This window comes from Salvelinus fontinalis, chromosome 9 (assembly GCF_029448725.1).
Source record: "Salvelinus fontinalis isolate EN_2023a chromosome 9, ASM2944872v1, whole genome shotgun sequence".
NCBI classification, from domain to species: Eukaryota; Metazoa; Chordata; class Actinopteri; order Salmoniformes; family Salmonidae; genus Salvelinus; species Salvelinus fontinalis.
Window position 1 is genome coordinate 362,501 of NC_074673.1, and position 12,620 is coordinate 375,120.

Sequence of the window (12,620 nt, forward strand, 5' to 3'; positions counted from 1 at the left end):
TGTAGGAGATCACTCTGTCCATACTAATAGGCTGATTTTACCATCACAGCAAACCTCGACGTCTACGTCCCAAATGGCACCGTATTGTCTTTTATAGTTCATTACTTTTAACTAGGGCCCATCGACTGGGGCCCATCGACTAGGGCTCATCGACGAGGGCCCATCGACTAGGGCTCATCGACGAGGGCCCATCGACTAGGGCTCATCGACGAGGGCCCATCGACTAGGGCTCATCGACGAGGGCCCATCGACTAGGGCTCATCGACTAGGGCTCATCGACGAGGGCCCATCGACTAGGGGTCATCGACTAGGGCTCATCGACTAGGGCCCATCGACTAGGGCCCATCGACTAGGGCTCATCGACGAGGGCCCATCGACTAGGGCCCATCGACTAGGGCCCATCGACTAGGGCCCATCGACTAGGGGTCATCGACTAGGGCCCATCGACTAGGGCCCATCGACTAGGGCTCATCGACTAGGGCCCATCGACTAGGGCTCATCGACTAGTGCCCATCGACTAGGGCCCATCGACTAGGGCCCATCGACTAGGGCCCATCGATTAGGGCCCATCGGGACTCCCATCAGGCTCTGGTCAAAATCAGGGGTGTATGAGCCATCTGGCAATTCTGGCGAATGTCAGATGGGGTGGACTAAGTTTGGGCCGGGGGCCCATGAACATTTTAAGAAAAAAAAAAGAAAAAAAGTTTTTTTGTGCAATTTCTCTGTTATACTAATCTATAATGAGCCTTTGGCTGATCAGTGGGGGACGGCCGGCCCCCCTACCAAGATAGTTCCAGCCAAGGCAGCAGCTACTCTTCCTGGAGTTTATTATGGATCCCCATTAGTTCCTGCCAAGGCAGCAGCTACTCTTCCTGGAGTTTATTATGGATCCCCATTAGTTCCTGCCAAGGCAGCAGCTACTCTTCCTGGGGTATATTATGGATCCCCATTAGTTCCTGCCAAGGCAGCAGCTACTCTTCCTGGGGTTTATTATGGATCCCCATTAGTTCCTGCCAAGGCAGCAGCTACACTTCCTGGGGTTTATTATGGATCCCCATTAGTTCCTGCCAAGGCAGCAGCTACTCTTCCTGGGGTTTATTATGGATCCCTATTAGTTCCTGCTAAGACAGCAGCTACTCTTCCTGGGGTTTATTATGGATCCCCATTAGTTACTGTCAGGGCAGCAGCTACTCTTCCTGGGGTTTATTATGGATCCTCATTAGTTCCTGCCAAGGCAGCAGCTACTCTTCCTGGGGTTTATTATGGATCCCCGTTAGTTCCTGCCAAGGCAGCAGCTACTCTTCCTGGGGTTTATTATGGATCCCCATTAGTTCCTGCCAAGGCAGCAGCTACTCTTCCTGGGGTTTATTATGGATCCCCATTAGTTCCTGCCAAGGCAGCAGCTACTCTTCCTGGAGTTTATTATGGATCCCCATTAGTTCCTGTCAAGGCAGCAGCTACTCTTCCTGGAGTTTATTATGGATCCCCATTAGTTCCTGCCAAGGCAGCAGCTACTCTTCCTGGGGTTTATTATGGATCCCCATTAGTTCCTGCCAAGGCAGCAGCTACTCTTCCTGGTGTTTATTATGGATCCCCATTAGTTCCTGTCAAGGCAGCAGCTACTCTTCCTTACATTTACATTTAAGTCATTTAGCAGACGCTCTTATCCAGAGCGACTTACAAATTGGAAAGTTCATACATATTCATCCTGGTCCCCCCGTGGGGAATGAACCCACAACCCTGGCGTTGCAAGCGCCATGCTCTACCAACTGAGCCACACGGGACCTGTGGAGGAGGTCCCGTGGTTTAGGTTTTTCCTGGGGTTTATTATGGATCCCCATTAGTTCCTGTCAAGGCAGCAGCTACTCAGCAACTACTCAGTTTCAGAATGGGTGGCAAGAAATTTTAGTCCTAAATATTTCAAAACTAAAAGCATTGTATTTGGGTCAAATCATTCACTAAATCCCAAACTCTCTCCTCCCCTCCCCTCTCTCCACTCCTCCCCTCCCCTCTCTCCTCTCCTCCCCTCTCTTCTCTTCTCTTCTCCTCTCCACTCCTACCCTCTCCCTATCCCACTCTCTCCCTCCATTACTCTCTCCCCTTTTCACTCTCTCCCCTTTTCACTCTCTCTCTCTCTGACCTCCTCTCCACTCCTCCCCTCTCTCCACTCCTCCCCTCTCCACTCGTACCCTCTCCTCCCCTCTCCCTTTCCCTATCCCACTCTCTCCCTCCCCTCTCTCTCCCCTTTTCACTCTCTCTCTCCGTCCTCCTCTCCATTTCCCTCCCCTCTCTCCTCCCCTCTCTCCCTCCACACTCTCTCCCTCCCCTCTCTCTCCCCTTTTCACTCTCTCTCTCTCCGTCCTCCTCTCCATTTCTCTCCCCTCTCTCGTCCCCTCTCTCCCTCCACAGTGGATAGCCCTGGCGTCTCTGTTTTTCATCCTTGTGTCCATCTCCACCTTCTGTCTTGAGACCCACGAGTTCTTCAACCCCATCGTGAACCGCACCGAGCTGGAGCTGGTGGACAACGTGACGGTGGAGCACGTGTACCAGGAAACGGAGACGGTGGTCTATCTCACCTATATCGAGGGCGTCTGCGTGGTCTGGTTTACCTTTGAGTTCATGATGCGAGTCATATTCTGTCCGGACAAGATGGAGTTCATGAAGAAAGCTCTCAACGTTATCGACTTCGTGGCTATCTTACCGTTCTACCTGGAGGTCGGGCTGAGCGGGCTGTCGTCTAAAGCGGCTAAGGATGTTCTGGGGTTCCTGAGGGTGGTGAGGTTTGTCAGGATCCTTCGTATCTTCAAGCTGACCCGTCACTTCGTAGGCCTGAGGGTTCTGGGTCACACGTTACGGGCTAGCACCAATGAGTTCCTCCTCCTCATCATCTTCCTCGCTCTCGGAGTCCTCATCTTCGCCACAATGATCTACTACGCCGAACGGATGGGAGCGGATCCAACCGACCCGCGCGCCAGCGAGCACACACACTTCAAAAACATCCCCATCGGATTCTGGTGGGCCGTTGTTACCATGACGACCCTTGGCTACGGAGACATGTACCCCCAGACGTGGTCGGGTATGCTTGTCGGAGCGCTGTGCGCCCTGTCGGGTGTACTGACCATCGCCATGCCCGTCCCCGTGATCGTCAACAACTTTGGAATGTATTACTCCTTGGCCATGGCGAAGCAGAAGCTACCAAAGAAGAAGAACAAGCATATCCCCCGAGCGCCCCAACCAGGATCACCCAACTACTATAAGACCAGCATCAACTCTCCTCCAACGCCCCATAAAGCACCGCTCCTTCCTGAAAGCCCGAACTTAGTCCACCCCGTTTTGGCTCTGGCTCAAAACATTACTCTGACACACGATGACGTCTTTAAAGTAAAGTTTCCAGGTAGGAAATCTCTTATTTTCTCTCCTCCTCATTTCTTCTCTTCTCTTCTCTGTGGTCAAACTCTCCTGCAACATGCAACATCCTATTGTTCAGCTGTCTCACTGTCTGTCTCACTGTCTGTCTCACTGTCTGTCTCACTGTCTGTCTCACTGTCTGTCTCACTGTTTGTCTCACTGTCTCTCTCACCGTCTGTCTCACTGTTTGTCTCACTATCTGTCTCACTGTGTCTCTCTCCGTGTCTCTCTCACCGTCTGTCTCACCGTCTGTCTCACTGTCTGTCTCACCGTCTCTCTCACTGTCTCTCTCACTGTCTGTCTCACTGTCTCTCTCACTGTCTGTCTCACTGTTTGTCCCCCTGTTTGTCTCACTGTCTCTCTCACTGTCTGTCCCCCTGTTTGTCCCCCTGTTTGTCTCACTGTTTGTCTCACTGTTTGTCTCACTGTCTGTCTCACTGTCTGTCTCACTGTCTGTCTCACTGTTTGTCCCCCTGTTTGTCTCACTGTCTGTCTCACTGTCTGTCTCACTGTTTGTCCCCCTGTTTGTCTCACTGTCTGTCTCACTGTCTGTCTCACTGTCTGTCTCACTGTTTGTCCCCCTGTTTGTCTCACTGTCTGTCTCACTGTCTGTCTCACTGTCTGTCTCACTGTCTGTCTCACTGTCTGTCTCACTGTTTGTCCCCCTGTTTGTCTCACTGTCTGTCTCACTGTCTGTCCCCCTGTTTGTCTCACTGTCTGTCTCACTGTCTGTCTCACTGTTTGTCCCCCTGTTTGTCTCACTGTCTGTCTCACTGTCTGTCTCACTGTTTGTCTCACTGTTTGTCCCCCTGTCTGTCTCACTGTCTGTCTCCCTGTCTCTCTCACTGTTTGTCTCACTGTCTGTCTCCCTGTCTCTCTCACTGTCTGTCTCACTGTCTGTCTCACTGTCTGTCTCACCGTCTGTCTCACTGTCTGTCGTCTTGTCTTTTATCTTCTCTTCTCTTCTCTCCATCGTTCTGCTGTCTCACTGTTTGTCTCACTGTCTGTCTCCCTGTCTCTCTCACTGTCTGTCTCACTGTCTGTCTCTCTGTCTGTCTCACTGTTTGTCTCACTGTTTGTCGTCTTGTCTTTTATCTTCTCTTCTCTTCTCTCCATCGTTCTGCTGTCTCACTGTTTGTCTGTAGACGCCCTTCCTCTACTCCCAGTGGCTCAACCAGGTAACTCGGCCACTTCTGATGGAACAAATTCATCTCTCATTTATTAAAAGATCAATAAGCTGTATGATTAGCAGATTGGGATGATTAGCCCGTGGGACGTAGCACACTGCCACCTTCCTAGCACTCTCACAGCCAGTCTGGCATCTGCATCCGTGTCACACACACACACACACACACACACACACACACACACACACACACACACACACACACACACACACACACACACACACACACACACACACACACACACACACACACACACACACACACACACACACACACACACACACACACACACACACACACACATCTATAGTAATAATTATGTAATGAAGATTCATATATGTGTAAGGGGCTTACATCAAGGTAATGTAAAGATATATAAAATATTCTGTAAACTAAATACCAGTATGAAGTTAGCGATTGTGGTTAAGTGTAGTAATTTGGCATCGATAACAGAAATGTTGTTACTATGGTAACTACTACAGCTTTACTACAAAAGAGTAAGAACAAGTTAAAGTTCCGTGTTTATTTGAGGCATTTAAAGGAATATCGCATCACGTTAAGTACTGGACAAGCATGGACTTGTGCAGATCATTGAATGCAGGCGACTAACATGAGCTACCGAGGTACTAGGCTGCTACTTGTCAAGTGGGTTGATGTTTTTAAGGCTAACATACTTGTCTCACGTTGACACCATCCGACGTAGCATACTAAAATACACCCCCCACTACACTCACTAACCTTCTGAGTCCAGACACCATCACCATCACTACACCCACTAACCATCTGAGTCCAGACACCATCACCACCACTACACCCACTAACCATCTGAGTCCAGACACCATCACCACCACTACACCCACTAACCATCTGAGTCCAGACACCATCACCACCACTACACCCACTAACCATCTGAGTCCAGACACCATCACCACCACTACACCCACTAACCATCTGAGTCCAGACACCACCACTACACCCACTAACCATCTGACTCCAGGCACCATCACCATCACTACACCCACTAACCATCTGACTCCAGGCACCATCACCATCACTAATCATCTGAGTCCAGACACCATCACTACACCCACTAACCATCTGAGTCCAGACACCATCACCACCACTAACCATCTGAGTCCAGACACCATCACCACCACTAACCATCTGAGTCCAGACACCATCACCACCACTACACCCACTAACCATCTGAGTCCAGACACCATCACCACCACTACACCCACTAACCATCTGAGTCCAGACACCATCACCACCACTACACCCACTAACCATCTGAGTCCAGACACCATCACCACCACTACACCCACTAACCATCTGAGTCCAGACACCATCACCACCACTACACCCACTAACCATCTGAGTCCAGACACCATCACCACCACTACACCCACTAATCATCTGAGTCCAGACACCATCACCACCACTACACCCACTAACCATCTGAGTCCAGACACCATCACCACCACTACACCCACTAATCATCTGAGTCCAGACACCATCACCACCACTACACCCACTAACCATCTGAGTCCAGACACCACCACTACACCCACTAACCATCTGAGTCCAGACACCATCACCATCACTACACCCACTAACCATCTGAGTCCAGACACCATCACCACCACTACACCCACTAACCATCTGAGTCCAGACACCACCACTACCCCCACTAACCATCTGAGTCCAGACACCATCACCATCACTACACCCACTAACCATCTGAGTCCAGACACCATCACCACCACTACACCCACTAATCATCTGAGTCCAGACACCATCACCATCACTACACCCACTAACCATCTGAGTCCAGACACCATCACCACCACTACACCCACTAACCATCTGAGTCCAGACACCATCACTACACCCACTAACCATCTGAGTCCAGACACCATCACTACACCCACTAACCATCTGAGTCCAGACACCATCACCACCACTACACCCACTAACCTTCTGAGTCCAGACACCATCACCACCACTACACCCACTAACCATCTGAGTCCAGACACCATCACCACCACTACACCCACTAACCATCTGAGTCCAGACACCATCACTACACCCACTAACCATCTGAGTCCAGACACCATCACCACCACTACACCCACTAACCATCTGAGTCCAGACACCATCACTACCACTACACCCACTAACCATCTGAGTCCAGACACCATCACCACCACTACACCCACTAACCATCTGAGTCCAGACACCACCACTACACCCACTAATCATCTGAGTCCAGACACCATCACCACCACTACACCCACTAACCATCTGAGTCCAGACACCATCACCATCACTACACCCACTAACCATCTGAGTCCAGACACCATCACCACCACTACACCCACTAACCATCTGAGTCCAGACACCATCACCATCACTACACCCACTAACCATCTGAGTCCAGACACCATCACCATCACTACACCCACTAACCATCTGAGTCCAGACACCATCACCACCACTACACCCACTAACCATCTGAGTCCAGACACCATCACCACCACTACACCCACTAATCATCTGAGTCCAGACACCATCACCATCACTACACCCACTAACCATCTGAGTCCAGACACCATCACCACCACTACACCCACTAACCATCTGAGTCCAGACACCACCACTACACCCACTAACCATCTGAGTCCAGACACCATCACCACCACTACACCCACTAACCATCTGACTCCAGGCACCATCACCATCACTACACCCACTAACCATCTGAGTCCAGACACCACCACTACACCCACTAACCATCTGAGTCCAGACACCATCACCACCACTACACCCACTAACCATCTGAGTCCAGACACCATCACCATCACTACACCCACTAACCATCTGAGTCCAGACACCATCACCCACTAACCATCTGAGTCCAGACACCATCACTACACCCACTAACCATCTGAGTCCAGACACCATCACCCACTAACCATCTGAGTCCAGACACCATCTCTACTACTGTACACACTGTAAAATCCTACTGTTGACTGTCCAAAGCAGTGCTATCATAATTGATTTAGCTTTAATATTTGATTTGAATCATGCTGGGATATGTGCAGTACAGAATGTAACACTCGACATAAAGCTTCTAATTGAATTATAATTATAATTATTATTATAATTAGAAATATCTTCTAATTGAAGGTGCTACACCTGGAATTTCTCAGACCTTCTCCCCTATGCGGGCTTCCGAGTGGCGCAGCGGTCTAAGGCACTGCATTTCAGTGCAAGACGCGTTACTGCAGTACCTGGTTCGAATCCAGGCTGTATCACAGCCGGCCGTGTTTTGGATGCCCATGGGGCGGTGTACAATTGGCCCAGGGTTGTACGGGTTTGGCCGGGGTAGGCCGTCATTGTAATTCGGAATTTGTTCTTAACTGACTTGCCTCGTTAAATAAAATAAAATAAAAAGTAAGATAGGTGAATTGCACCAGCACTATGTTCCATTCTAAACATTCCCCCCCCCCCCCTCCCCCGCATCCAATTTCCCTGTAACATAACGGAGATTCAATCTCCTTTTACTTTTGGTTTTGGTTAAAATATATTTTCACAGCGATTTAGATAGCACAATAATTCCTTACGCTATTCAATGCTTGTTTCCTCACATAAACCCGAAATAGAGCTAACAGTGTAACATTTTAGTAACCAGGAAATTATGATTTTTCTACATTGGTCACTTGACCCTACTTCCACTAGATAACACAGCCACAAAGTCAAAACAGCTTTCCCATTTTGACAACAGATGCCTCTCCGGCGGCAGAAACCATTAGGCGAATATCACAGCCAAGCACAACACTGGCGGGTAAGTAACACTTTAAAACAATATCATTCCCCTATTACTGCAGCTATATTATGGACATTTTCTTGAAATTATATTTTTGTTGTTGAAAAAATCCTATATGTAGGTCCTTTAAGCTGGTAATGTTGTTGTTTGTTACTAAACATCATGTGATAAACTTTTGCCAGACCTCAGCACTGATTAAAGGGAGTTAGCCTCTGAGGGAATTAATGAAGTTGTATTGAAATGGATGCCCATTTATCTAATTGTTGCAGTTCTCTGCTCTGGTCTCTTGTTTGGCAGTTGGACAAGGAGCATTTAAAATATGTTATCTCCTGTTCTATTTCTATTTCTATGGAATCTCCTGTTCTAATTCTATTTCTATGGAATCTCCTGTTCTAATTCTATTTCTATGGAATCTCCTGTTCTAATTCTATTTCTATGGAATCTCCTGTTCTATTTCTATTTCTATGGAATCTCCTGTTCTAATTCTATTTCTATGGAATCTCCTGTTCTAATTCTATTTCTATGGAATCTCCTGTTCTAATTATATTAATATGGAATCTCCTGTTCTAATTCTATTTCTATGGAATCTCCTGTTCTAATTCTATTTCTATGGAATCTCCTGTTCTATTTCTATTTCTATGGAATCTCCTGTTCTAATTCTATTTCTATGGAATCTCCTGTTCTAATTCTATTTCTATGGAATCTCCTGTTCTAATTATATTAATATGGAATCTCCTGTTCTATTTCTATGGAATCTCCTGTTCTAATTCTATTTCTATGGAATCTCCTGTTCTAATTCTATTTCTATGGAATCTCCTGTTCTAATTCTATGGAATCTCCTGTTCTAATTCTATTTCTATGTAATCTCCTGTTCTAATTCTATTTCTATGGAATCTCCTGTTCTAATTATATTGATATGGAATCTCCTGTTCTATTTCTATTTCTATGGAATCTCCTGTTCTAATTATATTGATATGGAATCTCCTGTTCTAATTATATTGATATGGAATCTCCTGTTCTATTTCTATTTCTATGGAATCTCCTGTTCTAATTATATTGATATGGAATCTCCTGTTCTAATTATATTGATATGGAATCTCCTGTTCTATTTCTATTTCTATGGAATCTCCTGTTCTAATTATATTGATATGGAATCTCCTGTTCTAATTATATTGATATGGAATCTCCTGTTCTAATTATATTGATATGGAATCTCCTGTTCTATTTCTATTTCTATGGAATCTCCTGTTCTAATTATATTGATATGGAATCTCCTGTTCTATTTCTATTTCTATGGAATCTCCTGTTCTAATTCTATTTCTATGGAATCTCCTGTTCTAATTCTATTTCTATGGAATCTCCTGTTCTAATTATATTGATATGGAATCTGCTGTTCTAATTCTATTTCTATGGAATCTCCTGTTCTATTTCTATGGAATCTCCTGTTCTAATTCTATTTCTATGGAATCTCCTGTTCTAATTCTATTTCTATGGAATCTCCTGTTCTAATTCTATTTCTATGGAATCTCCTGTTCTAATTATATTTCTATGGAATCTCCTGTTCTAATTCTATTTCTATGGAATCTCCTGTTCTATTTCTATTTCTATGGAATCTCCTGTTCTAATTCTATTTCTATGGAATCTCCTGTTCTAATTCTATTTCTATGGAATCTCCTGTTCTAATTATATTAATATGGAATCTCCTGTTCTAATTCTATTTCTATGGAATCTCCTGTTCTAATTCTATTTCTATGGAATCTCCTGTTCTATTTCTATTTCTATGGAATCTCCTGTTCTAATTCTATTTCTATGGAATCTCCTGTTCTAATTCTATTTCTATGGAATCTCCTGTTCTAATTATATTAATATGGAATCTCCTGTTCTATTTCTATGGAATCTCCTGTTCTAATTCTATTTCTATGGAATCTCCTGTTCTAATTCTATTTCTATGGAATCTCCTGTTCTAATTCTATGGAATCTCCTGTTCTAATTCTATTTCTATGTAATCTCCTGTTCTAATTCTATTTCTATGGAATCTCCTGTTCTAATTATATTGATATGGAATCTCCTGTTCTATTTCTATTTCTATGGAATCTCCTGTTCTAATTATATTGATATGGAATCTCCTGTTCTAATTATATTGATATGGAATCTCCTGTTCTATTTCTATTTCTATGGAATCTCCTGTTCTAATTATATTGATATGGAATCTCCTGTTCTAATTATATTGATATGGAATCTCCTGTTCTATTTCTATTTCTATGGAATCTCCTGTTCTAATTATATTGATATGGAATCTCCTGTTCTAATTATATTGATATGGAATCTCCTGTTCTAATTATATTGATATGGAATCTCCTGTTCTATTTCTATTTCTATGGAATCTCCTGTTCTAATTATATTGATATGGAATCTCCTGTTCTATTTCTATTTCTATGGAATCTCCTGTTCTAATTCTATTTCTATGGAATCTCCTGTTCTAATTCTATTTCTATGGAATCTCCTGTTCTAATTATATTGATATGGAATCTGCTGTTCTAATTCTATTTCTATGGAATCTCCTGTTCTATTTCTATGGAATCTCCTGTTCTAATTCTATTTCTATGGAATCTCCTGTTCTAATTCTATTTCTATGGAATCTCCTGTTCTAATTCTATTTCTATGGAATCTCCTGTTCTAATTATATTTCTATGGAATCTCCTGTTCTAATTCTATTTCTATGGAATCTCCTGTTCTATTTCTATTTCTATGGAATCTCCTGTTCTAATTCTATTTCTATGGAATCTCCTGTTCTAATTCTATTTCTATGGAATCTCCTGTTCTAATTATATTGATATGGAATCTCCTGTTCTAATTCTATTTCTATGGAATCTCCTGTTCTATTTCTATTTCTATGGAATCTCCTGTTCTAATTATATTGATATGGAATCTCCTGTTCTAATTATATTTCTATGGAATCTCCTGTTCTAATTATATTTCCATGGAAACTCCTGTTGTAATTCTGTTTCTATGGAATCTCCTGTGTGTCTGTCTGAAGATTCCAAGCTGGAGGCGGCCAACGCAGCTCTAGCCAATGAAGACTGTCCTCATATAGACCAGGCCATCTCGCCAGAGGAGATCTTCAGCCCCAGTGAGAGAGAACGGCCTTGTTGTCTCATCACCACAGCTGCAGAACGACCCAACCACACAGGGGGTAGAGTCAGGAGGGGTACGTACACCTACAGTAACAGCCAAACACAGTCCAACCACACAGGGGGAGGAGGGAGGAGAGTTACGTACTGTAACAGCCAAACACAGGCCGTTATTAAACGGGTTACTTTCCCTACGACCTGATTTCTCATAATCATACATACAGCACACAATGTCAACCTGTGGGCCAACACGCACGTGCATATGACGCAAAAGCACACACACACACACAGCCGCCGGAGGATGTTTGGGGGTGCTGCAAATTCTGTTAATACAGGACTAGTAAAGGTCCAGTGTTACAGACTGCTATATAGGTCTGTTAATACAGGACTAGTAAAGGTCTGTTAATACAGGAATGGTAAAGGTCTGTTAATACAGGACTAGTAAAGGTCTGTTAATACAGGAATGGTAAAGGTCTGTTAATACAGGACTAGTAAAGGTCTGTTAATACAGGAATGGTAAAGGTCTGTTAATACAGGACTAGTAAAGGCCCAGTGTTGCAGACGTCTATATAGGTCTGTTAATACAGGACTAGTAAAGGTCTGTTAATACAGGACTAGTAAAGGTCTGCTAATACAGGACTAGGAAAGGTCTGTTAATACAGGACTAGTAAAGGTCTGCTAATACAGGACTAGGAAAGGTCTGTTAATACAGGACTAGTAAAGGCCCAGTGTTACAGACGTCTATATAGGTCTGTTAATACAGGACTAGTAAAGGTCTGTTAATACAGGACTAGTAAAGGTCTGCTAATACAGGACTAGTAAAGGTCTGTTAATACAGGACTAGTAAAGGTCTGCTAATACAGGACTAGTAAAGGTCTGTTAATACAGGACTAGTAAAGGCCCAGTGTTGCAGACGTCTATATAGGTCTGTTAATACAGGACTAGTAAAGGCCCAGTGTTACAGACGTCTATATAGGTCTGTTAATACAGGACTAGTAAAGGCCCAGTCCACTACTTTAGTGTTTTTATATTTATCAGTACCCTCAGCACTCCTACTTCCGCGAG

The 12,620-nt window shown here is 44.7% G+C and overlaps 1 protein-coding gene across 2 annotated transcripts in view; it reads left to right on the forward strand.

Annotated features, from left to right (window-relative positions):
- LOC129861857 (potassium voltage-gated channel subfamily C member 1-like) overlaps positions 1 to 12,620 on the forward strand; it is a 75,784-nt gene that overhangs the window by 15,025 nt on the left and 48,139 nt on the right. Inside the window, exons 2-5 of one of the 2 annotated variants that reach the window (XM_055932998.1) lie at positions 2,410 to 3,394; positions 4,554 to 4,586; positions 8,383 to 8,442; positions 11,462 to 11,632. In XM_055932998.1, the coding sequence (XP_055788973.1) occupies positions 2,410 to 3,394; positions 4,554 to 4,586; positions 8,383 to 8,442; positions 11,462 to 11,632 (1,249 nt within the window). The remainder of the gene's footprint in view (positions 1 to 2,409; positions 3,395 to 4,553; positions 4,587 to 8,382; positions 8,443 to 11,461; positions 11,633 to 12,620) is intronic. The other variant, XM_055933000.1, reaches the window with a different exon arrangement.